The following is a 25,962-nucleotide window of genomic DNA, read 5'->3' on the forward strand; positions in this document are numbered from 1 at the left end:
TTTTGAATGCTAATTGGTTTTTAAAAAGGGTATGAAGATTCTGATTTTGCAGATATGCACTGGTTTGTGCAAAGTTCCCATGTTTGTTATTAAGTTTTTACTCAAAAACTGAATTAGGTATAATATTTCTGGTCTCCAGTGTCGGCATTTCAAAGAACAAGTGTAATTAATGGCCAAGGTATATTTTGATAACTCTGCTGATGGCCGTTAAAGGTATGAAATGTATTAGTATTTCTGAAGTTGATATACGTGATAAGTATGGATTGCCAATCTTCTTTAAGAGGAAAGAGTCTGTTGCATAGACATGTCTGCCGCCTATTAGAATTAGTAGTTGTTCATTAAAAGAATATTATTACAGTGCATTGTGAGAACAACCCTACAATCCTTACCTATTTGGTAATGGAGAAATCCCTGGGATTTCCATCCAGTAGCTCAGTTTTCTTACTTCAAAATACTTTTTTTATTTTCCATTTTCATAACATATAATCACATGTTACATAGCCAATATCATATTGTATTAAGTAGTAATTACATCAGTACCTCTTGCCATCAACTCCCAGAAAGATAAAAACCCATTATTAGCTCTTCTGCTCTCCATACACCTCTTTCTTTTGCCTCTCTCCCACCTTCTTTCTTCCCTCCATCATCCTTTTCTACTCTACTTCTCCTTCCTTTCTCCTTCTCTTCTCTCTTCATTCCACTCCTCCTTATTCTTCTCATCTTCCCCACTTACCCTCTCTCCTATCCCTCTCTTTCTATCTTTCTCCTCTCCTTCCCAGTCTTCCTCTCATTCACTTGGCGTATTTCAGCTTCTGAGCAAACTCCATTCTGTGTTGATGGTATTTATGCTTCCATATCAATATACTTAACATATCTTAGTTTTAAAGAAAAAATAAGAGAAGACAGTATACATGTGCAATCATATTACTTTAAAATCTAACGCCCCTCGTCAAACCTAATATATTTTCCTCTTTTAATTCATCCAAGGATTTTAGTTGTAATATACCCCTTTCTAGGATAAGAAGCTGTCTGTAAGTAATTATATCCTGTTTTTATACTATGTTCATATTTTCTATTGCATGTCTAGGAATTGCCCACATGGGTATCTTATCATTTAATTTGTATAGATATTTTTTCCAGACCCGCAGTAAAGCATTCCTTAAAATATGACTTTTAAAATTCTTGTCCACTTTTTTGTTATATAGCAGGTAAGCATGCCAGCCACATACCAGATCATACCCCTCGATATTAAGTATTCTATCATTCATTAAATTAATCCAGTCACTAATTACAGATAAAGCCACTGCATCATAGTATAGTTTTAAATTGAGTAATTTCAAACCTCCCCTCTCACGCACATCTTGCATTATTTTTAGTTTTACTCTCGGCTTCATCCCTGCCCATACAAATTTATTAATACCCTTCTGCCATTCTAACAGGTTCACATTTTTTAAGTATAGGTAGCATTTGGAAAAGAAATAAAAATTTAGGTAAAATATTCATTTTCACTGCTGCTATTCTTCCCAGCAAAGATAACTGTAACTTGTCCCATTTTTTCATCTCTGTCTGTATACTATGCCAAAGTGGTTCATAATTATACTTATATAACTTCCCGTTTGAGGTTGAAATATGAACTCCTAAATATTTGACCTTTTTAACTATTTCACATCCTATCATTCCTTCTAATTCTTCCTTTTATTTAGTATTCATATTTGTAGCTAATGTTTTTGTTTTCCCTAAATTTATTTTAAATCCTGACACTTGACCATATTGATTAATCATATTCATTAAGATCTTACTAGATTCCTGCGGTTGGGTTAATATTATAACCAGATCATCCGCAAAAGCATGTACTCTATATTCTTGCTGCCTAATCTTAATTCCCTTTAGGACCTCCAAGTCCCGTATTTTGTTCATCAATATTTCCAAAGTTATAACAAACAATAATGGGAACAAGGGACAACCCTGTCTTGTACCTTTTTCAATTTGAAAAGAATCTGTTAAACTTCCATTAACTATAATTTGAGCTGTTTGCTGTTGATATATTGCTTTAATTGATTGTAAGAAACGTTCTCCTATTTGCATTTTTTGCAGTGTTTTCAACAGGAATTGCCAGTTAACTCGATCAAAGGCTTTCTTAGCATCCAGAAATATGAACGCAGCAGGAATTTGGTTATTCTTTCCCAAATATTCTAGTGCATTAACAATTAATCTTACTTCTCATTTGTCTCCCTTGAATAAAACTCGTTTGATCATTATGAATCAATTGTTGAATAACCAACATTAACCTATTTGCTAGTATTTTAGTAAAGATTTTATAATCTACATTAAGTAGTGATATAGGTCTGTAGTTTTTTGGTTGAGTAATATCTTGGTCTTCTTTGGGTATCAGGGTATAAAAGCTGTCTTTCAAGATGGAGGTACCTTACCTTCCGTTTGAATCTTATTAAATAATTCATTAAGAGGTTCTACCATTTCTAATTGTAGATTTTTATAGTAAGCCGCTGTCAAGCCATCTGTACCAGGTGCCTTCCCTGCCTTTAATTGCTTAATTACCTGTAGAATTTCCCCCGAAGTTATTGGTTGATTCAATCTTTTCCTCTGCTTTTCTTTAACTATGGGTATTTTTTCTTTATCCAAGTATCTCTCTATATCTAGACCTTTAATTTTGTCACCCTTGTACAATGCTGTAAAGAATTCACGGAAGACCTTTTGAATCTCACCCTGTTGATACACTTCTTTCCCTCTGTAGTGCAATTTGGCTATGTTACAAAATTTTTGTTTTTTCCTAATCTGATATGCTAACCATCTACCAGATTTATTTGCATTGCAGAAAGTGTTACGTTTTGCATATAACAGACTAGTGGCTACCTGGTCTGAGATCAGCATATTAAATTGGTCTTTTAATAAGGTAATTGCTTCTTTAATCTTTATATCTCCTGGTTTTAAATTTAACTCTTGCTCTTTCTTCCTAATTTCATCTTCCAGTTCTGTTCACTTTCCCCCATGTTTACGTCTATGTAATCTATTTAGATTTATCAAAGCTCCTCTCATATACGCTTTACTTGCATCCCATACAATTTCTATAGATGTACCCTTATTCATATTAAAAACAAAGTATTATGTTAACAATTTTTTACATTCATTAGTATATTACTCATATCTAAATAAATGTTCATTCAATCTCCAAGACCTTGCTTGCGTCACCCCTCCCAACTCCATTCAAACTGGATTATGATCTGATAAAACTCTGGCACATATCTTTGTCTTCTTCACCCTAGAAAGCAAATCATTGGTAGTTAGTATGAAATCAATTCTGGAAAAGGATTGATGTCTATCAGAAAAGAAGATAAAATTGTATTTTTCTGTATTTCTTTCTCGCCAAATATCTCTCAGTTCAAAATCATCTATCATATCGAAAAAGGATTTAGGTAGTTTCGTTCGCATTTGAGTATTTGACCGAGAAGCCTTCTTATCTTCCTTAGTGTCAATAACACCGTTCCAGTCACCCAATAGTATGCAGGACCTATAATCCCACTGTACTAATTTGGCATGAAGCTTTCTATAAAATCAATTTTGTTGTTGATTGGGAGCATATATTCCCAGTAGCAATGTCCTTTTCCCTTCTAATACCAAGTCTATTGCGATATATCTTCTGTGGGGATCTGCTTCGATTAATTCAGCTTTCATATCCTTCCTTAAGTATATCACTATACCATTTTTCTTCTCTGAAGCAGAAGCTATAAAATGTTGTCCAAATCTTGTATTAATCAGATATTTTTGATCAGTTGATCTAATATGAGTTTCTTGCAAACAAATTATATCATTCTTGAACTGTTTAAGATAGTGATTTATTTTCTTTATTTTCTGTGGAGAGTTTAATCCATTGACATTCCATGTTAGGAGCTTAGTTGTCATCTTTGGCTCCCTGAAGCTTTTTTAGAGCCATCTGAACATCCTGGAATTTAACCTTTGGTCTGGCTCCTCCCAATGCTTCTAAGCTGGTACCTGTAGCATCTTGACTGGTAACAGGTGTTTGTTGTGATTGTTGCTTTTTAAATTGTTGGTCCATTCGTCTGGTAATCACATGGGTTTGTCTTTGTTCCTTGGCTCCTTGTGCTTCTGAGAGAGAAAGATGATCCATCCTTGTTGATAATTTTGTAGTTTGCTGTCTATCGTCCTTCTTGTTCTCTTTCTCTAGGTCCGGGTGGACGGGGTGTCCGGCCTTCAAGATATTATGGTAAAAATCTCGGACCTTCCATACTGAATTAAGACAGTATCTTTGCCCCTGAAAAATGAGTGCTAGTCCAACTGGTGCATCCCATCTGAACTGTAGCTGATGATTTTTAAGCTCTTCGACTAAAAAAGCGTAGTCTTTCCTAGATCTTAGCATTTGAGGTGGTATCTCTTTCAAAACAGTCACTTCCTGACCCCCAATTTGAAGCTTGGTTTTATATGACTCTTGCAATATCATATTCCTCATGTCTCTTGTGGTGAAGTAAACCACAATGTCCCTTGAAAGTTGCTTCTGTATAGCAAACCAGGAGTTAACATGATAGACCTTATTAATTTGCCAATCAAAATTCCCCCCTGGCCTTCCCATCAGACTATCGAAAGCTTCTGAGAGAATCTGTTTCAGATTTTCCTGGTTATTTTCACGCAAACCTCTTATTCTTAGTGCAAGTTCCATTCGTCTATACTGTAACATAATAATTTCTTTTTCAGCATCTCCGACTTTTTGTTGAACCACGTCTATTTTGGATACCAAATTAATATTAGAGTCATTAAGATCTTCTAATCTGCTTTCAATTCTGGACACATAATCTGAAAATGAATTAAGAACCCCCAACATATCATCCCTGATCTTCTGAACCTGGGTCTCAAGTTTATCAGACAGTTCTTTATGAGCAACGGATATCTCCTCCTTAATTTTTGTTTCCATCGTAACTACATGATTTTTAAAGGCTTCAGCCAGTTCCTTCTGAAAAGTTTCTTTAGTTAACAGCTCCCCTATGGGGGGAGGAAGTAATGACTGTAGTTTCATGCTGGGGGCGGGGGAACTGCCCGCACTTTTTGAAATGGGGGGAACCTTTTGGATAGGGTTTTGCTTAGAAGCCATTCCAAGTTTTAATCTTCTTCAGCCAATTAATAAGTCTATGCTCGTCAATTGTGCAGCAATTGCTGTTTAATTTAGTAATAAATCACTCCTTTTTTTTGAAGTTTTAAACTCCGTAGAAATTCAAAGCCCAATCAGTGTTATGAAGCTGCTCGGCGCCATTTTGAATATCTCTTTAGCAAGTAAGATATCAGAAGGAATTCTTGTAAAAATGAAGCTAAGGATTAATACAAACAATTAAAAGTTCACGTGTATAGGCTCTGCTCGTCTTGAATTCAGTAGATCAATTTTTTGTTCTGAGGGTGGGTGGTTTGCTTTGTGCTGCTAATAAACAGCAGGAATTCCTGGCACAGAGACAATTCTGCTCTCAGGTGCCCTTCTTCCCCTCCCAGAGTTGGTCTGAGAAAGTTAGTTGGCGCAGCACAATTAGCTCACCTTATCTCCTTAGCCTGAAGAAAAGGTAAACAAGCTGTCAAACGGCTGATGGATTGCTGTTCAGACAGTTTAACGCAACCAGGATTCTGGAGCTATTAACGACCAGCTCCCACCGGCAAGCGCCCCCCCCCCCTGGAAGTCTCTAGCTCAGTTTTCTTTAGTACGATGCCCAACCAGATGTGTTGGACTACAACTGCTGTAATTTCCATTTTTAATGAGAAATTGTGTATTAATCTATGGCTATAAAACTACATGGTTTAGGTATTTTGATGACTATATCTGGAGAGTTGTTTTTCTGCAACTACTTAAAAAACTCAGGAGGCTTTCCATATCCTGTTTGAAATCAGCCATCTCAGCGACTGTAATCTAAAGAGTCAGCATTCCACACATCCAGTCTTTCCTAGAAATAGGTTTAAGGCATTGTAATATTAGACCAAATACCCAGGAATATCTAATATGTTTGACAGCATGCAAATTCCTTGGTTTCCCTAATTAGTCTGCAGACAAATTTTGAGTCCAGATCTCACAATTGTGGATTAGAAAATGAGATCTGAACCAAATTTGCTTTAAGTAGCCAGACAGCCTCTACTTATCTTAGTTTCTCTTCCAGGTTTAAAAAGATTAATTTGTCTCTTACGTTTTTATAGCATACAATGAAACAATTTGCTGTGTAACTGGGGAAAAAAAATAAAGCCACCCAATTTTCTACCTTAACCTTTTGGCTATGTTAAGAGTAAACAACTGGAACTATGGAAATGGTTCATTGATTGAGTGATCCATTATGTGCCTTCAAATTGAGGTCAACTCTTTTGTCCAGGACTATTTGGAAGTCTGGTCCTTCAGTTCTTGCAACAGTCTATCTGTCACATTTGCAGTTGATCCTCCTCCTCTTTCATTCTACTTTCTCAATGCATTCTCCAGTTTCAGAGCACAGCTCTAGCTTTAAAGGTTTTCACATGTGTCTGGAGTAGGATCATTTGAGCCTGGTCACTTATATTTCAGATAGGATTTGTTTGATATTCCATTTATTTGTTTCTTGGCCATCCATGGGATAGTCTTCTCTTAACACCAAAGTTCCAAAGCATCAGTGCATGTGTGCATGCGCACACCTACCCACACAAATGTTTACTTCCATTTGTATTCTTCCACATTTGGGATTGCACTGTAATATAGGTAAGTGTAGCTAGTTGTCTAGTTTAACTACTGGAGACTAAGGCTAGTGGGTTTCTTTGCAAGGCTGCTGTTTTCCAGGCTATTTTTAGAAAAATCTTTAATATGTAGCTAATTATGAATGTAGGAAGTAATCTCTTCAGTATTATTTCCTCATATATGCTACTCCAAATAATAAAAAGGATCTTTCCTGTTATTATTCTCCTGTTTTTATGTTTCTGGTTACTTTGTTATACATACTGAATTGTAATATTTTGCTGTATCACATATTTGTTACAAAAGCTACAAGAATACATCTGGTTTGCTTTCTTCATGTCCTCAACTTCAATGTTCTATGATGAAACTTTAATCAGTATCTCCGTTTCCTTTCTCACATTGTTCTCATCAAAATGTGGTTTGTTTGCTGCTTATATTTGGACATATTACAGACATTATGCAAGATTCAATTTCCCTGGCTCTTCTCTCCTTTTCCTCCGTTCTTTTTTTTAAAAAAGTTTTATATATTTTTATTTTTAAATGTACATAAGTATTGAATACATGAACAGTATGGCATCTGGGTATCGTTAGTTTTGGTAGATGATAGTGATAATATTAATAGTGTTAGTTACTTTAAACATAAAATTCTAATAATCATTCTAAATATTAAAATTAATGTTGTTGACATGTTAGTGTCTGCTCCATGCTGTATATAATCCTTCATCATTTAATTATTCAATATTTTAATACACAATACTACTAATCATAATAGTATTATTTAAGTATATGTAATAGGAACCTCTTTCAACCTCTAATACAATACAATAACAGAGTTGGAAGGGACCTTGGAGATCTTCTAGTCCAACCCCCTGTCTAGGCAGGAAACCCTATACTGTTTCAGACAAATGGCTATCCAACATCCTAAAGACTTCCAGTGTTGGGGCATTCACAACTTTTGGTGGCAAGCTGTTCCACTGATTAATTGTTCTAACTGTTGAGAAATTTCTCCTCAGTTCTAAATTGCTTCTCTTCTTGATTAGTTTCCACCCATTGCTTCTTGTTCTGCCTTGGAGAATAGTTTGATTCCCTCTTCTTTGTGGCAACCCCTGAGATATTGGAACACTGCTATCATGTCTCCCCTAGTCCTTCTTTTCATTAAACTACAAACCCAGTTCCTGCAACCGTTCTTCATGTTTTAGTGTCCAGTCCCCTAATCATCTTTGTTACTCTTCCCTGCACTCTTTCTAGAGTCTTCACATCTTTTCTACATCGTGGTGACCAAAACTGAATGCAATATTCCAAGTATGGCCTTACCAAGGCATTATAAAGTGGTATTAACACTTCATGTGGTCTTGATTCTATCCCTGTGTTTATGTATCCTAGAACAGTGTTGGCTTTTTTGGCAGCTGCTGCACACTGCTGACTCATATTTAAATGGTTGTCCATTAGGACTCCAAGATCCCTCTCACAGTTACTACTATTGAGCAAGGTACCACATATACTGTACCTTTGCATTTCATTTTTTCTTGCCTAAATGTAGAACCTTACTCCTTTCACCATTGAATTTCATTTTATTAGATAGTGCCCAATGTTCAAGTTTGTCAAGATCCTTCTGTATCTTAAGCCTATCTTCTGGAGTGTTGGCTATTCCTTCCAGCTTGGTGTCATCTGCAAATTTGATGAATTCCCCATTTATACCCTCATCCAAATCATTGATGAAGATGTTGAAGAGTACTGGGCCTAAAACAGAGCCTTGATCTATACATCTACATATTAATTTTAATGTGTTATATAGAAATATGTACAATAATTCTTTCCCCCTTTCTAGTTTCCACCTCTATTTTAATTCTAAATAGAACAGATCTTATATTAATAGGTATTTTATTTCTGTCCATCATCTATTGCCAATTTTAGTATTTCAATTCTTATTGATTTTTTTGTCATGCTTCCCGTACTCCTCTTTTGTAATTTTATATCTCCAAGCATCGTTCATATTTAATCTAAATATTTCCTCCATCTCTATATCTATATTTCACTACCAGTCCTTCAATACACCTATCTGTGCCATACTCACATCAGGAATGTCTTTTTGTTTATCCTATTTTATTTTTTGATCTCTTATTATATAATCTGTTTAATCTATTCCATAGATACAATTTATTATTCCATTCTTTTCCTTGTCTTCCTGTTGCATTTGTTGTTGTTGTTTTTACTAATTTTTATTGAATGTTTTACTCTTTAAAAACAGAAAGAAAAACACCACAAGAAAAAACAGAACACAAAACATACATAACAATATAAAGTAATTATACAGCCTTCTGTATCGGCTTTCCTGATTAGTCTTTATAATTCTCCATTCTGCATTGCCTTCCTATTGCTTTAACCTTGGCCTATAATATAACAGTAGTGCTAACACTTATAATAATTATGATTATTTATATCACCATATATTTACATTCTTTATTTTCTGTTTTGGCTTCTGTTTTCTAGCCACTTATAAATTTTATTCCATATTTTATAGAAATATGTTTGTTCTCTTTCCTTTAGTTCTATTGTCATTTTGTCCATCTCTGCACATTCGAGTACTTTTCTCATTATTGTTTCATCTGCAGGTGTATTGATTTTTTTCCAGTTTTGTGCGAAAGCAATCCTGGCTGCAATGAGTATGTGTATGATTATGTATTGAGATTATTTATCCAATTTTTGGTCTAATAGACCTAATAAGAATGCTTCCGATTTCAGTTCTGTTTTCGCTGATGATGATGATGTAATTTCTTCCAACCATTTCCAAATTTTGCACCAGTATTTCCTTGTGATGGGGCACGTCCACCACATATGGTAGAATGTTCCAGACTTGTGGCTACATCTCCAACATTTGGGGGATAAATTTGGGTACATTTTGGCCAATCTCACTGGAGGCAAATGCCATCTATAAAACATTTTATAGAGGTTTTCTTTGTAAGCTACTGCCATTGTAAATTTATAATTTCTTTCCCATAATTTATCCCATTTTTCTAACTCGATATTATGGCCAAAATTTCTTCCCCAGATAATCATTGTCTCTTTTACCATCTCTTCCTCCATTTTATATCTTAAATCTTGTTTTAATTTGTAAATAGGGCCACCATTCCATATTTATTCCTTGTGTTTTCAGGTCCTGTACTGATTTTGGTTCTCCCTTTTCATTTAAGAGTTCTGCATAACTTACCATTTTGCTAAGATCTATAGTATTTGGATATGTCATTGCCTCCATCGTTGATAACCAGATTGGGATTTTCACCTGGGTTTTTCCCCTCAGACATTAAACTAGGCATCCCTTACTATGTGTCTCTGGAAGTAGGAATGAGATTTATTCTTTCCCTCCCAGAGGAAGCCATGCCAGCCTAGTTGGAGATCATGGCCTTCTAGCATAAGAATTCTTTTATTTTTTTAGTTGAATCCAGTCCTTGAGCCATGTCAGGACTGCCACCTGATAGCAAACCTCCCAGTCTGGGAGGCCAAAGCCCACTTTGTTTCTCTCTTGTAGAAGTTTGTATTTTATTTTTTGCCCTCCCCAGCCCCCAGCAGCATTCTATGAGCCTCCATAAGGCTATGCATGCAATTCTTTTGACAAAAATGGGCCTGTTTTTGCAAAAAACGGGCTGTTTTTTGCTCGCTTTTGATGACCCCCAGGAGTACTTTGCAAACCTCCCCCCAAGGCTATTCATGCCTTTCTTTGAAAAAAACAGGCCCGTTTTCAGGAGGTTTGCAGAGTGCAGAAACTTTTTTTTCCCTTTGGAAAGCTCTTTAATTGATTGATAAGAATTAGATTGATCAAGTGCTGTGCCAGCAGAAATAAAGTCTTAGGTGCTGCAGATTGTCATAGATTTCCTTCTCCAGCACATGGATAAATACACCTGGAAACATCTACCTACTTACCTACCTACTCTCTCTCCCTACCTACCTACTGTATTTCTCTCTCTCTCTCTCTATTTCTCTCTCTCTATCCCTTTATCTACCTACCTACTTTTAAAAAAAAAAAGTCTTTTCAAAACCTTGGTGCGTCTTATACTCTGGTGCATCTTATACTCCGAAAAATACAGTATGTCCAAATCCTAGTATGGTATGATTATTTTTTTTCAGACTAATCTAACTTCACAGCTCTAACTTCAGAGATAGGTTTACACACCAATTGTTGACTGACTTATAGTGGGGTAGTTGGTCTAATATGGGGCGGTATAAGACCTGGCAGTCGGCCTTACAGCCACTACCGCAACCCCTTAACCTACCCCCTAGGCCTTTTCTACAGCACGGCCTCTCTTTTTCTCCCTGGCCCTCGGTTTGCTCTTACTTATACGGGACTTCACCATATGATTCCTTACTTATGGCTACTGGACACTGGACACTGGACCTACGATCTAGTTCTGGTTGGTACGATCATTGCCGCCCGTTGCTGTTAAGAGACTCCGTCTTAGCCCCTTTGGTGCTCCTATCCCAAGACTACTTACACCACTTTTACCATCTATTACGCAAGAAGAGGGAAGATAAAATCTTTCCCCCTCTTTATATCTCTGTGAATCCACCGGACTGGACTTTATACGAACCCATCCACAGACTTTACCCGAACTTGCACACTTTTTATATCTTTTAATACTTGCGCAATTATTCTTGTATGGTGAGTGTATGGGATATGCATGTGATTAAGTGAATGATCCCACTTTTATTATCCTATTATTGCTGTATTTTCTGTGTTTTAATTACTACGTGGGGACTGCTTGGGTGAACGAATGAGTGTGTTTGATTCGGAGGGCCTGTCGAGGAATGCGGGAGCCATAGGGGTGGTTGGTGGAACTATGGACACGGGAGTGGGCCGGAGCATTACGGTCTTAACAGGGAGGGGCAGATACGGCGGGGACTTTAGGGCTGGCCATTACCGGGGAAGGAGGGCTCGCTACGTTACAGAGATCCCTTCTTCCGGCCCTATGAGTCCCACTCCAAGGCCAGATGGTGTGAGTAATCAGGACCCTGGTCTCAGGCTGCTGTCGCTAAATGCCAGGTCTGTAGTTCATAAGGCTCCTCTCGTCCGGGACTTAATTTTAGACGAGAGGGCAGACCTGGCATGTATTACTGAAACCTGGCTGGGCCCGGAGGGAGGAGTCCCCCTTGTAGAAATGTGCCCAGAGGGTTTTCAGGTGCTTCATGAGCCGAGAGCTCCGAGAAGGGGTGGGGGTGTGGCCATTGTTATCTGAGAGTCTCTAGTTCCTCGTAGGATCCCTGCTCCGGAGCTTGTCGGGTGTGAGTCCCTGCTGGTGAAGTTGGACCTCAAGGGTCAAGTGGGTTTGCTGCTAACGTACCTGCCTCCCAACAGCATTGCAGCAGCCCTTCCCTCGCTCCTCGAGTCAGTAGCCAAGCTGGCAGTTGAGTTCCCCAGGCTTATGGTTCTGGGGGATTTCAATTTGCCTTCGCTCGGTGAACACTCTGATGGAGCGCAGGAGTTCATGGCTTCCATGACAGCCATGGGCTTGACCCAAGTAATCCGGGGACCAACCCACTCAGCGGGTCACACACTTGACCTCGTATTTCTCTCGGAGCAGTGGAATTGTGATCTTGGTCTGAGGGGTAGTGAGATCTTACCCCTGTCATGGTCGGACCACTACCTACTGAGGCTTGACTTTCGGAGACCAAACCCCCACTGTAGGGAGGAGGAACCGACCAGGTGGTTCCGCCCCAGGCGACTTATGGACCCTTTGGGGTTCCAGACGGAACTTGGGGTTATTCCTGATACTCTCGCCCGCAGTCCGGCGGAGACTCTGGTTGCTGCCTGGAATTTGGCAGCGACGGAGTCTCTAAACCGGATTTCGCCTCTACGGCCGCTCCGAGGCAGTGGATCCAGGAGGGCTCCTTGGTTTACTGAGGAACTCCGGGAGATGAAGCGCCGAAAGAGACGCCTAGAGCACAAATGGAGATCCAGTAAATCCAAATCGAGCCGAGCACTTTTAACAGCTTGCATCAGAGAGTACATCAGGGCAATCAGGATGTCAAAGAGAACACAGATTGCCTCACTGATTGCGTCCGCCGAGTCGCGTCCAGCCGCCCTGTTCAGGATAACCCATTCCCTCCTAAATAGGAGGGATACGGGGGATCCTTTGCAGGGTAGGGCTGAGGATTACGTCCAATTCCTCGCGGACAAAGTTGCTCGGTTTCGGGTGGACCTGGACTCCAATTCTGCAGAACCAGCCGAGGCACTAAGGGATAATCTGGTAAGCCATCGCTGGATTGATTTTCAAGCTGTTACTCCTGAGGACGTGGACAAGGCGATGAGAGCTGTAGGTGCCTCCACATGCGTGCTGGACCCGTGCCTCTCCTGGCTGGTTGTTAACAGCAGGGAGGTGACACGGGGCTGGATCCAGGCGGTTGTTGCCGCTTCCTTACGGGAGGGGATCTTTCCCCCGCATTAAAGGCGGCGGTGGTGAGACCCCTCCTGAAGAAACCATCTTTGGATCCAGCCGTACTAAACAACTATCGTCCAGTCTCCAACCTCCCCTTTGTGGGGAAGGTTGTTGAGAAGGTGGTAGCCTTTCAGCTCCAGCGGTCCTTGGAGGAAGCCAGCTATCTTGATCCATTCCAGTCAGGCTTCAGGCCTGGCTACAGCACAGAAACCGCTTTGGTCGCATTGACCGATGATCTCTGGAGAGCCAGGGATGGAGGCCACGCCTCCATCCTGGTACTCCTTGACCTCTCGGCGGCTTTCAATACCATCAACGATGGTATCCTTCTGCGACGACTGCGGGAGGTGGGGGTGGGAGGCACTGTCTTACGGTGGTTCTCCTCTTACCTCTCGGACAGGTCGCAGTCAGTGTTAGTCGGAGGGCAGAGATCGACCCCTAGGCCCCTAGCATATGGGGTGCTGCAGGGTTCGGTCCTGTCCCCCCTTCTTTTTAATATCTACATGAAACGGCTGGGAGAGATCATCCGACGGCACGGGATAAAATACCACCAATATGCGGACGATACACAGCTGTATCTGTCCGCCCCGTGCCAACTCAATGAAGCGATGGATGTGATGAGCCAGGGCCTTGAAGCTGTTAGAGACTGGATGGGGGTTAACAAGCTTGTACTCAATCCAGATAAGACCGAATGGCTGTTGTGCTTCCCTCCCACTAATTGGCCAAGTGTTCCATCTCTCAGGCTGGGGGGGTCAAATTGTACGCAACTTGGGAGTCCTCCTGGACCCACAGCTGACTTTTGAACACCATTTGTCAGCTGTGACCAGGGGGGCATTTGCCCAGGTCCGCCTGGTGCACCAGTTGCGCCCCTACCTGAACCGGGAGGCTCTCACAACAGTCACTCGTGACCTCTAGGCTGGAGTACTGCAACGTGCTCTACATGGGGCTGCCCTTGAAGAGCATTCGGCGACTTCAGCTGGTCCAGAATGCGGCCGCGCGAGCGATCGTGGGTGCACCTCGTTTCACCCACGTAACACCTATCCTCCGCGAGCTGCACTGGCTGCCTGTTGATCTCCGGGTGCGCTTCAAGGTGCTGGTTGTCACCTACAAAGCCCTTCATGGTATTGGATCTGGGTACTTGAGAGACCGCCTACTGCCAATTACCTCCACTAGACCAATAAGATCGCATAGATTAGGCCTCCTCCGAATTCCATCAGCCAGCCAATGTCGACTGGCGACTACCCGGAGGAGAGCCTTCTCGGTGGCTGTTCCGACCCTCTGGAACGAACTCCCCGTGGAGATCCGGACCCTCACCACCCTCCAGACCTTCCACGCTGCCCTCAAAATCTGGCTGTCCCAGCAGGCCTGGGGCTAATGACTTTAACCCCACCCGAATGGTATGACTGTTGTGCTTTTTTTTAATAATGTCTGTCTTCATGTTTGTAACTTGTTTGTCTCCCCCTCCCCCTGAACTGTGAGCCGCCCTGAGTCCCCTCAGGGAAAAGGGCGGCATACAAATAAAGTATACCATATATATATTCTATATATTAAGAAAAACTGACAAGGAGATTATGAGCAACAAAAGGCATTTATTATATCTCTTGCACAAGTGGATTCTCAAAGAGAATGATCAATCAGGCTAAATGCAGAGTTTAAATACATTATTTGTGGGTGTCTTCGATTACATAAAGGTGTTTCATAATACAGTTATATAATTGTACTTGGCTATCATTACAATAGTTTGGCTATCATTACAATAGTTATGCAAAAAGCCAAAAAAACCCATCATTTCAGTTCCCATTCCCAAGATTTCAGTTCCTGTTCCCATGTGTGGCAAGTTTCCAGTTCATAGATAATACAAATTCCCATTATAGGACAATAACAAGACAATTAATCAATCTATATCAGGTTCTTGGGTCAGGCTCTTGAGAACGAATCTACACCAACATCCCCTAGTACATCCAAGTTCTACCCAGTTCCTCTTAACTGAGTTTCCCAGCTGGGATGCTGGAAATCCCCTAGCAGTTTGTTAAATGTGACAAAATTCAAAGTGACCTCTTAAAAATGCTGGTTCCAGCTAAATAGAAATGCTAAGCTAAATAACAAAATGCTTGAATAATATCTGGCTGTAGCTAAAATGTAAAATGAAGTTTATTCAAAATGGAATCTGTCAGGTTCCTTCTCTTTTTACATGAATAACCAAATTTTATTTCTCTCAATAGATAATTGTCTGGAGTTGACTAAAATCTGGTTGACTATAGGGCAATTCAGAGAGAGACTTCTTACCAGCAAAAAAAAAAAAAAACAACCAAAAAAACCCAAAAAAAAAACAGAAGACTTCCATCTTTCTCATTGTTTCATATGTTGTGGGGGGGGGGGGGGGATCTCAGGAAAAAAAGCTGGGCAAAAACAATGCAAATTATGATGATGAGAAAGAATAACATGTAAATCACAGTATAACTCCCAGGCTTTTGTAGTTGTTTTTTTGACATAAACTGCAAGTAAATATGACTACGTTTGTGGAGAGGCATACATTCCATTATGTTCCCCTTATAGATACTGTTGGAGAGGGAAAGTTGTTTGGTTTTAAGAAGCGTGCAAGTGATGTGGTGAAGCGCCATAGCATGTTGACTTCATTGGTGGGATGGAAAGGAGACAAAGAGCCAGTATATAGGAAGAGAGTTTCCCTCAAAAGGAGAGATTGCCTATCTTGCAGCTTCAGCTGTCAACAACGTTCATATACTCATGTTACTCCACTTTAACTAATTAGAATCTTTATTATCAAGTTTCAATATTAAGCCCTTTCTCATTAAGTATAGGATGAAACCTAAAATTCCTGATTTTATTTATGTGGAAAAAGTTTATTAACATAATCTACCAAGAAAAAATGGAGTACCACAAACTCAAAATAGTTTCTAATCAGCTAGCAAACAGAAACTAAATATGACTGAAGCTGATTTTTATTTCATGGTTTATGCTAACCTTGGTTTAGTTCATGGGTTAAGAACCCACAATTATGGTTGATGCAACAAGCATATGGCACTTCTATAGCATAAATTATAAGCAGGGACTAATGTATATATGTGTGTGTGTGTGTGTGTGTGTGTGTGTGTGTGTGTGTGTGTATGTATGTATGTATGTATGTATGTATGTATGTATGTTTCTAAGTCTAAAACTCAGGAAATGTGTTAGTATAATTAGTGGATTAAAATATTCAGCTTAATAAGTTAAAATAAATAAAAGTGTATTCATTGAATAAAATCAGATTTCTGTGATATAGGTTTAATATAGTTTCTTTACTAAGAAGAATTCCACTGAAATCATTATACTGCATTCTGCAGTAAGACACTGAAGTTTGCTCTTGTGTTCTCTGGAAGCACAACTCTTGGACGTTAGAATATATGACAAATAGCAATATGATTTTAACCTGCATCATGTTTCAATATGTTTGCCATTTGTGGAGAAGAATGGTTGTAATTCAGTGGCTTCCTTTTGATCTAAATTGCTAGCTGATAGATATCATACAAAAAAGTTGTTGCATCTGGATGCCACCACATTAAAAATGTTATTTCCAAAAGAGGACTACTGTTGTAATTACATGGAATTTTAATATTAAAAAAATATTAAATTGTATGGTATGCAAATCAGGATTTTTTTTAAACAGATAACCAAGTAGATCAGGCTTTCCCCACAATTTTAATAGATTTCCTCCCAGGATTATTTAATAATATTCACATTATTAAATACTATCTTTAATATTTAAGATGTAAAAATTTATAAAGGATTATTTAACATTTATAAGGTGTTAATATTTTTAACATATCATATACCACCAAAATGTAGCACACAATGAATAAATCAATGAAGCTCATTTCCCTCCCCCCAAATGGCACATTATATTAAGCTAAACAAACAATTATATTGAAGCTAGTTTAAGAAGGCATTTTCATTATTATTTAGAGATTTCTAGATATATGAATAGTAAACATAGTTAAATAATTTTTACTAGTTACTAATTTTACTATTTACTAATGTTATAATAATAGAATCTTGAACACACACAAAACCTGGTTTTTACCTTGATAAGCTTTTTACGTGTTTTTTCAGCTGAATAAAGATGGCCTTCCCTAAGTAAAGGAGAACCCTGAACAAACACACTTTGACACTGATTTGGCAAAAATTTTCAGGCACGAAACCAGTAGTAATGCTGGCAGGAACCCTCCCCTGGGCAGCAGGGCTGCTGGTGGCCAAGTGCTAAGGCAGGACTTCCCTTAGACTTTCTCTCCCTCTCATAATCTCCCTCCCTCCTTCTTTCTTTTCTTCCTTCTTCTTCCCCTCTTCCCCCTTCTCCTTCTTCCTTCTCTCTTCCTTCTCCCTCACTCCTTTATTCCTCTTATCTCTACCCCTTTTCCTTCTTCCTTCCTTTCCCTTCCTTCCCTCCTTCTCCTTCTTCTTCTTTTTCCTTCCTTCTTCCTTCTTCCTTCTCCTTTCCCCTCTTCCCTTCTTTTTCCTTTCTTGCTCTCTTCCCCTTTTCTTGTTTTTCTTTGTCTTTCCTCTTTCCCTTTCGCCTTTCCTGTACCCTTTTGGATTCTTAAGTGCAAAAAAATAAACATTTCTTGATGCCTCCTTGCCTTGTGATCAAATGCCACTTTTGCTAGTAGTTTGTGGTCACTTAAAAGACTGAGAACAAACCAGGCTCAGTTTACCCTGTGCTTTTGTCAGAGCCTTTGCAGCATGACTTCTGTTAGGAGACAACACAAGAGCAAAAGACAGCGCACAGAGACTTAGATGTTTAACAGTGGTTTATATACAACATATACAGAAATATACATAATAGCAAATACCTGACAAGTAATCAGTCTTCTTATCTCTACATGGAGAATGTAACAATGGATACCGGACACAAAGAGAGAGAAATATGCCCTCTCCTGGCTGCTTCATATAAACACCTCCTAAAGACTTTGTGGACCCCTTTACAGTCTTCAACTGGCTATACCAATGCTGATTCATTTTGATTGCATCAGCCTTACATTTCATCATCTTTACAGTTGAATCAGTTTTACAGCTGGTCAGCTCTTAAATCTCAATACCTTAACAGCTTGCATTTAGTCGGGGACTACAGGATAGCAAAACTGTTAAAATGGTGGCTGTGATAGTTATCAGAGCTCCTGTTTTTTATGTGCAACAGCTTTAGCATTTAAGAACAGAGGTAAGTTAATTGCTTTTTTATTAATAGAATTTCTATTAATACATAATCCTTAAAAGGGCTCTCCTGTAGGGACCCTGCCATGGTCTAATTCAGACTGGAAATATAGCAAAGGAAAATATTTTCCCCCATTCTGTTTTGTCCTGTTTTCCCCATTGGAAATAGCTATTTGCAATCCCAAGAGTCAGCAAGAGGGAAAATCTGAAGACAAGTATAATTAATTTCCAAGAAAGGATCTTGGTAGCTAGGGCTCTAAGCAAAAAATAATCAATTTTATTAGCTGGCACTGTGTAACAAATCCAAGTATCAGCATCTTTGATCCCTGTCTGAGTTCAAGCTGTTTTTTTTCCTCCAGAAGGTAATTCATTAATAACCATCTCTCTTTTTTATTCCCAAGATCTTTATTATTTCTCAGTGTAACTTCAATACAACCTCAAAGCTAGGTAGATTTGAATGATTAATTTTCTCCAAATCTGCCCTGGCACATTGCAGATGGAATGATTTTGTTTTTAGCTTTTTCTTTTCCCCACCATAGGAACATTCATAGTAGCATTTGTCAGCTTTAGGCACCTTAGGCACTTCTTCTTCCTCCTCTTCCCCCTCCCCCCTCCCCCCTCCACTTCCTTTTATGACTTAAGTGAATATTGGTGAACTCTTTTGGCACCAAGTGCTGAAACGGGAGCATGCGTGCAAACAGCAGCTCCTCTTCTGGTTTCCGGCACGTGCATGCATGCTGGCCACTTGGTCTTTCAGTTTCTGGTGCACACGTGTATGCACCAGGAAGATGATCTGCCAGCTGGTCTTCATGCACACATGTGCACCAGAAACTGAAAGACCGGGTTTCTGGCACTCATGTGTGCACCAGAAATCAGAAGAGCAGCTGCCCTGCGCACACATGTGCACTGGGCAACTGCTATTCCAGTTTCCGGTGCTCCCGCACATGTGAAGACCAGCTGGCTGATGCACTGGAACCTGGAAGAGCAATGGCCCAGAAAGATAGCTCTGTGTGCCACTTCCGGCACATGTGCCATAGGTTCACCATTACAGGCTTAAGCTCTTTAGTTTCCTCTCAGCCTACTCTCAATATAGTTTTATAAAAAATAATGAGAATGGCTGATCTTATAACACTAAACATATTCATTTGGGTTTTTTTTACATAACCCTTTTTGCTGTTCAGATCCAAAATCTTCACTATATAACAGTGATATAATGAAGCATCCTATATTAAATCCATGAACTAATTTTAAATTATCTACAACGCTAAAAAACTGAAAGCGCTAATTAACAAAAGTGTAGAATTAAGCACAAACAATAATAATGTGACCTCCAAATTTTGAAAATTTATAGAAAAGGGCTCATCTAAAAACTCCAGACATCCAATGAGGGGTGGGATAGATGTATTTCTATGGAAAGAAATTCCATCCATGGTGAGTCTGAAGACATTATAATGTATAATTATTGCTCAATGTTACCTGAAAAACTGTCTTCTCTATTCACTCTACCTTCTATAATTTTAGGAAAAAGATTGAACACATGCAACTCTACAAAAGCACAGAATATTATATTGTGGGTGTGGAATTCAATTAAATTTCATTCATTTGGAAAGATCCTAAAATATGCTTTTAAAAGTGCAATCCCACATCAGATATAGTGATGATGAAGTTAGATTTCTAGTAATTTCATCTGAGGTTTTGTTATTTTGTCTTACCTGAATTCAGTTTTTATGTAATCCTGAAAACCTGTACATCATGCAATTGAGTTCTATTATTTTCTTAACTGTTAATGTGTATTTGATGAAATATTAAATCAGTCTATACCATAGCATGCATTTGTTTTCTAAATATCCTTTGGGGTTTGTATTTTTTAGGATGGAAGGACACATTGTATACAGGAAGTGTGTCCCATTCTTTCATGTCCTCAACATCTCAGTCACACACCTTCTGGCCAGTGTTGCCCAAAATGTGTAGGTGAGTACTTTCATAGGAATATTGCATTTACAATGAACATCTCTCACAATCCATAACATTTTAGAAAATATGTTGCTAATTCAATAAATTGCATTGTATTGTCAAAACAGAGTGGTGAACAGGTTGATTCTGTAAAACATGGACTGCAATTATTGAAAATAATATATTGCATAATTTTTATATTGTGTTATATTATATTTATATTAAGGCTATGCTGTGTTTAGCTAAATCTCTAAAGTGCTTGTTGCTTTACATTTTACTTTCATGTTTCCATTTGCTCTGAACCATTTAGACTAAATTTAGAGCACTATAGATCCTAATTTATTTTCGTTATTTATTAAGCTTAAGAAATAAGCATAGATCTTGATTGTGTATTTATAGTTAGAGGGACATACCATAATTTTGGAGAATTTTGGTTCCAATTGTTTATATAAACAGAAAGAAAACTCAATTCCCTTCTAGTACTGAAGATGTTACCTAGTCAGGTAACAAAATACAGTATCTGCAAGAAAACAACCAAGCTCAGTGGTGCCAAGGACTCTACAGTACTATTCTTTGTACCAATGGAAAAGTGTTTTTGCCATTACACTTTTTTGTGGTATGGCATGACTCTGAAATGGACATATATAAAATATATTAAAAATCATGATAATATTTCCCCAAAAATCAATATTAATATTCTCACTGCAGTAGAAAATTAATACTTTCAATAGTTCTACTCCATATAACAGGCTATGTTATCAGACTATATTTGTTTCAAACCAGTTTGTGGCATAAAAAATTTAGTGCTATGAATTTAGGTAATACCTTCCAAACACTTTGTTGTCTTGGATAGCAAATAAAGGCCAGTGAGTCTCAAACTTTTCTTCACCACAGACCCCCTTAATAGTAATAGCATTTAGACTTATAAACTGCTTCACAGTCCTCTCTAAGCAATTTAAAGAGTCAGCATATTGCCCCCAACAATCTGAGTCATTATTTTACCAACCTTGGAAGGATGGAATGTTGATTCAACCTTGAAGTGCCTTCAGTGGCCTTGGAGCATGACAAGAGACCCCCAAGACTTAAGATTTAAATCATAACATTTCTTCAAGCTTTTACAGACATCCAGTGCAGGCATTGTGGCCTCCAGGGATTCACGGACCACAGATTGAGAACCACAGAACTAGGCAACATAGTTTTGTTCCTAGCATTATAATACAAACTTTTATGCAATGTATATCATGTCTAAGGTTGTGTTATCTACAGTGTATGAACTTCTGATTATCCTGAACTAATGTTTAGAGTAAGGTGACCAGACATAACGCTTTTGGCGGGACACCCCCACTTTTTGATGCATTTTCCCGCGTCCCGCCCGCTTTTTTAAAAGGCACGCTTTTTTTGGCGCTGGCAGCTCCCGCCCATCAGCTGCTGGGCGGGCTCATCGTTCTGTTCTATGCTACCTACAAATTTAAGCCAGCCCAGCCTGCCGCTCACTGATTTGATTGGCTGGACTCCAGCCAATCAGTGAGCTGGCCAACCAGCTCACTGATTGGCTGGACTCCTTAGCTGAGGACGCAGAGGAGTCTCCATTTTATTTTGTCTTCCTTGTTGGGGTTGCAGCTGCGCTTACTGGTGGTGAGTAAAATTAATCATGTTTTGTAAAAAATTTTACTCGGGAATAAATTTTACTTACTCCCGAGTAAAAATTTTACTCGGGAGTAAAATTTACTCCCGAGTAAAAATTTTACTCGGGAGTAAAAAGCGGCTGCTGGTCGCGCAGAGAACTTCCACGTGGTTCCATCCAGACTTGCCGCCCGTGCTGGCTGGGAACTCCGCAAAGCCAAAGGGGGAGAAGGCAGGGGGCTGTCTCCTCTTCCCAGCCCAGCAAACAGTCCTTTTTTCAGCTGTGCAGACAACTTCCACGTGGCTCTCGCAGCCCGGCAGAAGCATTTTTTGGGGGGAGGGCTCTTCCTTAAGCAAGAATTGCATTAAAGACCAGAGCAACAGGTATTTCCTTATTTGCCTGGAGAGACAAATAATTCCTAGGGATACTTGCCATGTTCTTTCATCACCATGACGATCTTATTTTTTTGAGCTAAATGTATTTTTCCAGTTTGAATTGGGCATAATCTTTTTTTATTGATCCACTGTCAGGAAGAGGGATTATAATTTAAAACAGATGATTTCAGTGGCATCTTTTTTATTAATTTAAATTTCTTTCCGTTCTCCATACCCATCTTCTTGTATCAAATAATAGCTGTGGATTCATTGGTATTAAGTGTATATGTTTGAAGCAGTGCAGGAAATCTTGAAAACTTATGAATTTCTCTCCCCTCTGTGGCATTAGGCCTTAGTATCTGATTTGCTATATAACTTAGCAGTAGTTATTAGCACTCTTGGTGAATGATTCCCTTTTCTCAAATTATCTTGAACAATAGTTTGCAGTGTTTTCATATCTTGCACCCAGCTTTTTAAATTTATTATTAAATAATTTGTATTCTATCAGGGGCTTTCAGCAGTTTACAGCAACAAAAATGCCAAATAAAATTATATTATTATAAAATCATTGTAACAATTCCACAAAAACAATAAAAAGAAAATCCAGTGATAAAACCATATTAAATCCCAATGGCTCTAGAAGACAGAATAATTTGTACAGCCTTCCTGAATGGACAGCAGGTTAGGGCTCCCTGCTCTTGGGGGAGGTTTCCAAAGGATGGGCACCAGCTGAAACCTTCCTCCTGAGAAAGCCCTACCTTTGTCATGAATGGGATTACAGGGCCTCCCCAGAAGATATTTAAAGCTCTGGTAAGATAGCTTTGAGGGGGGTGGTCTTTAAATATTTGGACTTTAAGCTGATTTTGGAACATCTGTAAATTTGAAAGCACAAAAAATGCTATTGGCTTGTTTCCAGATGAGTCATTTACTGTAAGGAGTATAGGCTCAATGTATTTTAAAATAATATTTTATTTATTGTGCATATGATTTTTTAAAATAGTGGTATTCTGTGTTGATTCTTTTTTTAAATTGTCTTAGACTATTTAAAAAAAGATTCTATCCAAAATAAATTGAAACAAGCCATTTTTAAAATTTCTATGCACAATACTTTGAAATGGACTCAGGAGTCATGATTGACACTGAGTGAATTTGCACTTTTAATAATCAGGAAGATACAATGGCATTGAAAAAAGTGACTGATGACCATTTTTCACACTTAGCGACCATTTTCACACTTAGCGACCGTTGTGGCATCCTCATGGTTACGCGATCAAAATGTTGATGTTTGGCAACGGATTCGTATTTCTGATGTTAGTTTGAAATGGTGACAGTATAAATTATTGCTGGTGTAATACTTAACAATGGTTTTTAAGGATTTCTTTTATTTATAGAATACCTTTTTTATTATTTTGGGGGGATTTTTACTTTTAAATTGTTTATAAAATGTATTTACTACAAGAAATGTTCCTTTTTGCAAATGTGATCTTTGCAAATCTTTGTGATGCAATATGTTCAGACCAGGTTTATGTGTCTCAAAGTGGCTGCTATTCTATGGGCAGGCCAGGTTGGTGCAAGGCAGCTTTGCCAGATTTGGTGTGTTTCACCCTCATTGAATTTTATATCGTATAAATAATGGAAGGAGGAAGGAAGAGAAAAAAGGAGGAAGGGAGTGAGTGAGGAAAGAAGAGGATGGAAGGAGGGAGGAAGGAAGGAAGAGAGGGAAAGAGCAGAAGACAGATAAGGTGAAGGTAGATAAGCAAGAGGAATGAAGGAAGAAGTGAGGAGTCTCGAGGAGGGGGAAAACATTTAGTGACCAAAGTTACAATGGCATTGAAAAAAGTGACTGATGACCATTTTTCACACTTAGCAACCGTTGCGACCATTTTTCACACTTAGCGACCGTTGCGACCATTTTTCACACTTAGCAACCGTTGCGACCATTTTTCACACTTAGCGACCATTGCGACCATTTTTCACACTTAGCGACCGTTGCAGCATCCTCATGGTCACGTGATCAAAATTTTGTTTGGCAACAGATTCGTATTTATGCTGGTTTCAGTGTCCTGGGGTGACCTTTTGACAAAAAAAAATTTTTTAATCAAGCCCCCCCCCCCCCCCCCCCCCCGGTCAAGGGTGTCCCTCTTTTCCAATCTGAAAATCTGGTCACCTTAGTTTAGAGGACAGTGTTGATGTTGATTGTGATTTTTCATCTCTAGCTAGACTTGACTGGCAGCCCATAAAAGTTCTACTAAATTATCTTTTGGACCAGAATGTATCATCCCTAGGTGATTACTAGTTTCTATCACCAATCTTTACATCAAATGTATTATTTTGCAGGATGTCCTGAATCATTTTAAGGTTGTGTATTACAGTATTATTTTCAACTTACCATATTTTTCCGAGTATAAGACACTCCGAAGTATAAGACGCACCTAGCTTTTGGGGAGGAAAACAAGGGGGGGGGGAGAATCTGCTTCTCCCTCTCAGAAATTTTCCTCCTTGCAACAAACAGCAAACTGTACAGAAGATATACACTGTTTGTGGTATTACATTTCAGACTATACTTGTACAGATGCTATTAAAATTGATGTGGCTTTCTGCAAGTGTACATTATTCTCTGCTATTTAAAAGAAGATACAATAGCACTGGGCCTCTTCAGATCAAGCATTTATTTTAAAAGCTTCTTCATTTTGTTAAGTTGTCTAGAACAATAATAAAGCAGTCTTTAAAAATAAGTCTAATAATATGAACATTCTATAGGCATTTATAGTTATTGACTTACCTCCTTGCAGCAAACAGTCTGATTAGCACAAGAAAAAAAATCTGCCTCTACCTTCCAGCAATTTACCTAGTGGAGCAAATAGCAAGTTTCACTTTCAATTTGGCCTCTCGATCATCAACGTTTCAGGCTGCAGGGATTGCCATAACCTGTTTTCAGCTCCGTAAGCCCCATTTTCTCCATTTGCTGCAAAAAGATAAATTGCTAGGAGGAAGATGCCAAAGGGTGGGGGATGGTGGGTGGGCAGGGCTACATTCTGTATGTAAGACACACCTAAATTTTCATCCTCTTTTAGCGGGGGGGAAGGTGCGTCTTTTACTCCAAAAATACAGTAATCACTGCAGGATAGAATCACTGCAGTTTGCTCACCAACAGAAGAAATTTGACACACTATGAAAGACACATGATCTGTTTGTCTTCCTAATTGTTTCGAGTTGGTCTGCATTCATAGAAGCCATCAATTCTGAAACCTTCTTCCCCAGTCTTTCATGCATTTAAAAGTTATCTTTCCAAGAATCTCCAGTATCATTTCTCTGTCAAATTTTTCCACTTCTGTTTTCGCCTCCTTTTTTTCTCCTTGTGAGAAACCAGAGAACTAAATGCATGATCTTTCTTTAGAAATTGATTTTATTAGATTTGGCTTAGGTAATTAGGTCCATAACAAAAACATGGATATGTGTCAGCCTCTGTTTTGCTGCTTGCTTTTTGGCTGCCATTGAAGCGGGGAGGGAGGGCATGGTATTTGAGTGGGGGAAATGATCTGTGCAGGAGGACTGTTATTTGGGAGTTGTTCTCACCATTCGTTTGTGCATGTGGAAGGAGGGGAGTTTCCCGCCAAGGCCAACTGTCCAGCATTTCAACCTGATGATGATGTTTGAAGATGTTTCCCACCTGACAGTTGTGGTGAT

The 25,962-nt window shown here is 38.9% G+C and overlaps 1 protein-coding gene across 1 annotated transcript in view; it reads left to right on the plus strand.

Moving 5' to 3' along the window:
- The window catches only part of BMPER (BMP binding endothelial regulator), a 464,374-nt gene that overhangs the window by 238,130 nt on the left and 200,282 nt on the right, over positions 1 to 25,962 (plus strand). Inside the window, exon 7 of the mRNA XM_032234511.1 lies at positions 20,196 to 20,295. Coding sequence (XP_032090402.1) covers positions 20,196 to 20,295 — 100 coding nt within the window. The remainder of the gene's footprint in view (positions 1 to 20,195; positions 20,296 to 25,962) is intronic.

The sequence above is a fragment of the Thamnophis elegans genome, chromosome Z (genome assembly GCF_009769535.1).
Source record: "Thamnophis elegans isolate rThaEle1 chromosome Z, rThaEle1.pri, whole genome shotgun sequence".
NCBI classification, from domain to species: domain Eukaryota; kingdom Metazoa; phylum Chordata; class Lepidosauria; order Squamata; family Colubridae; genus Thamnophis; species Thamnophis elegans.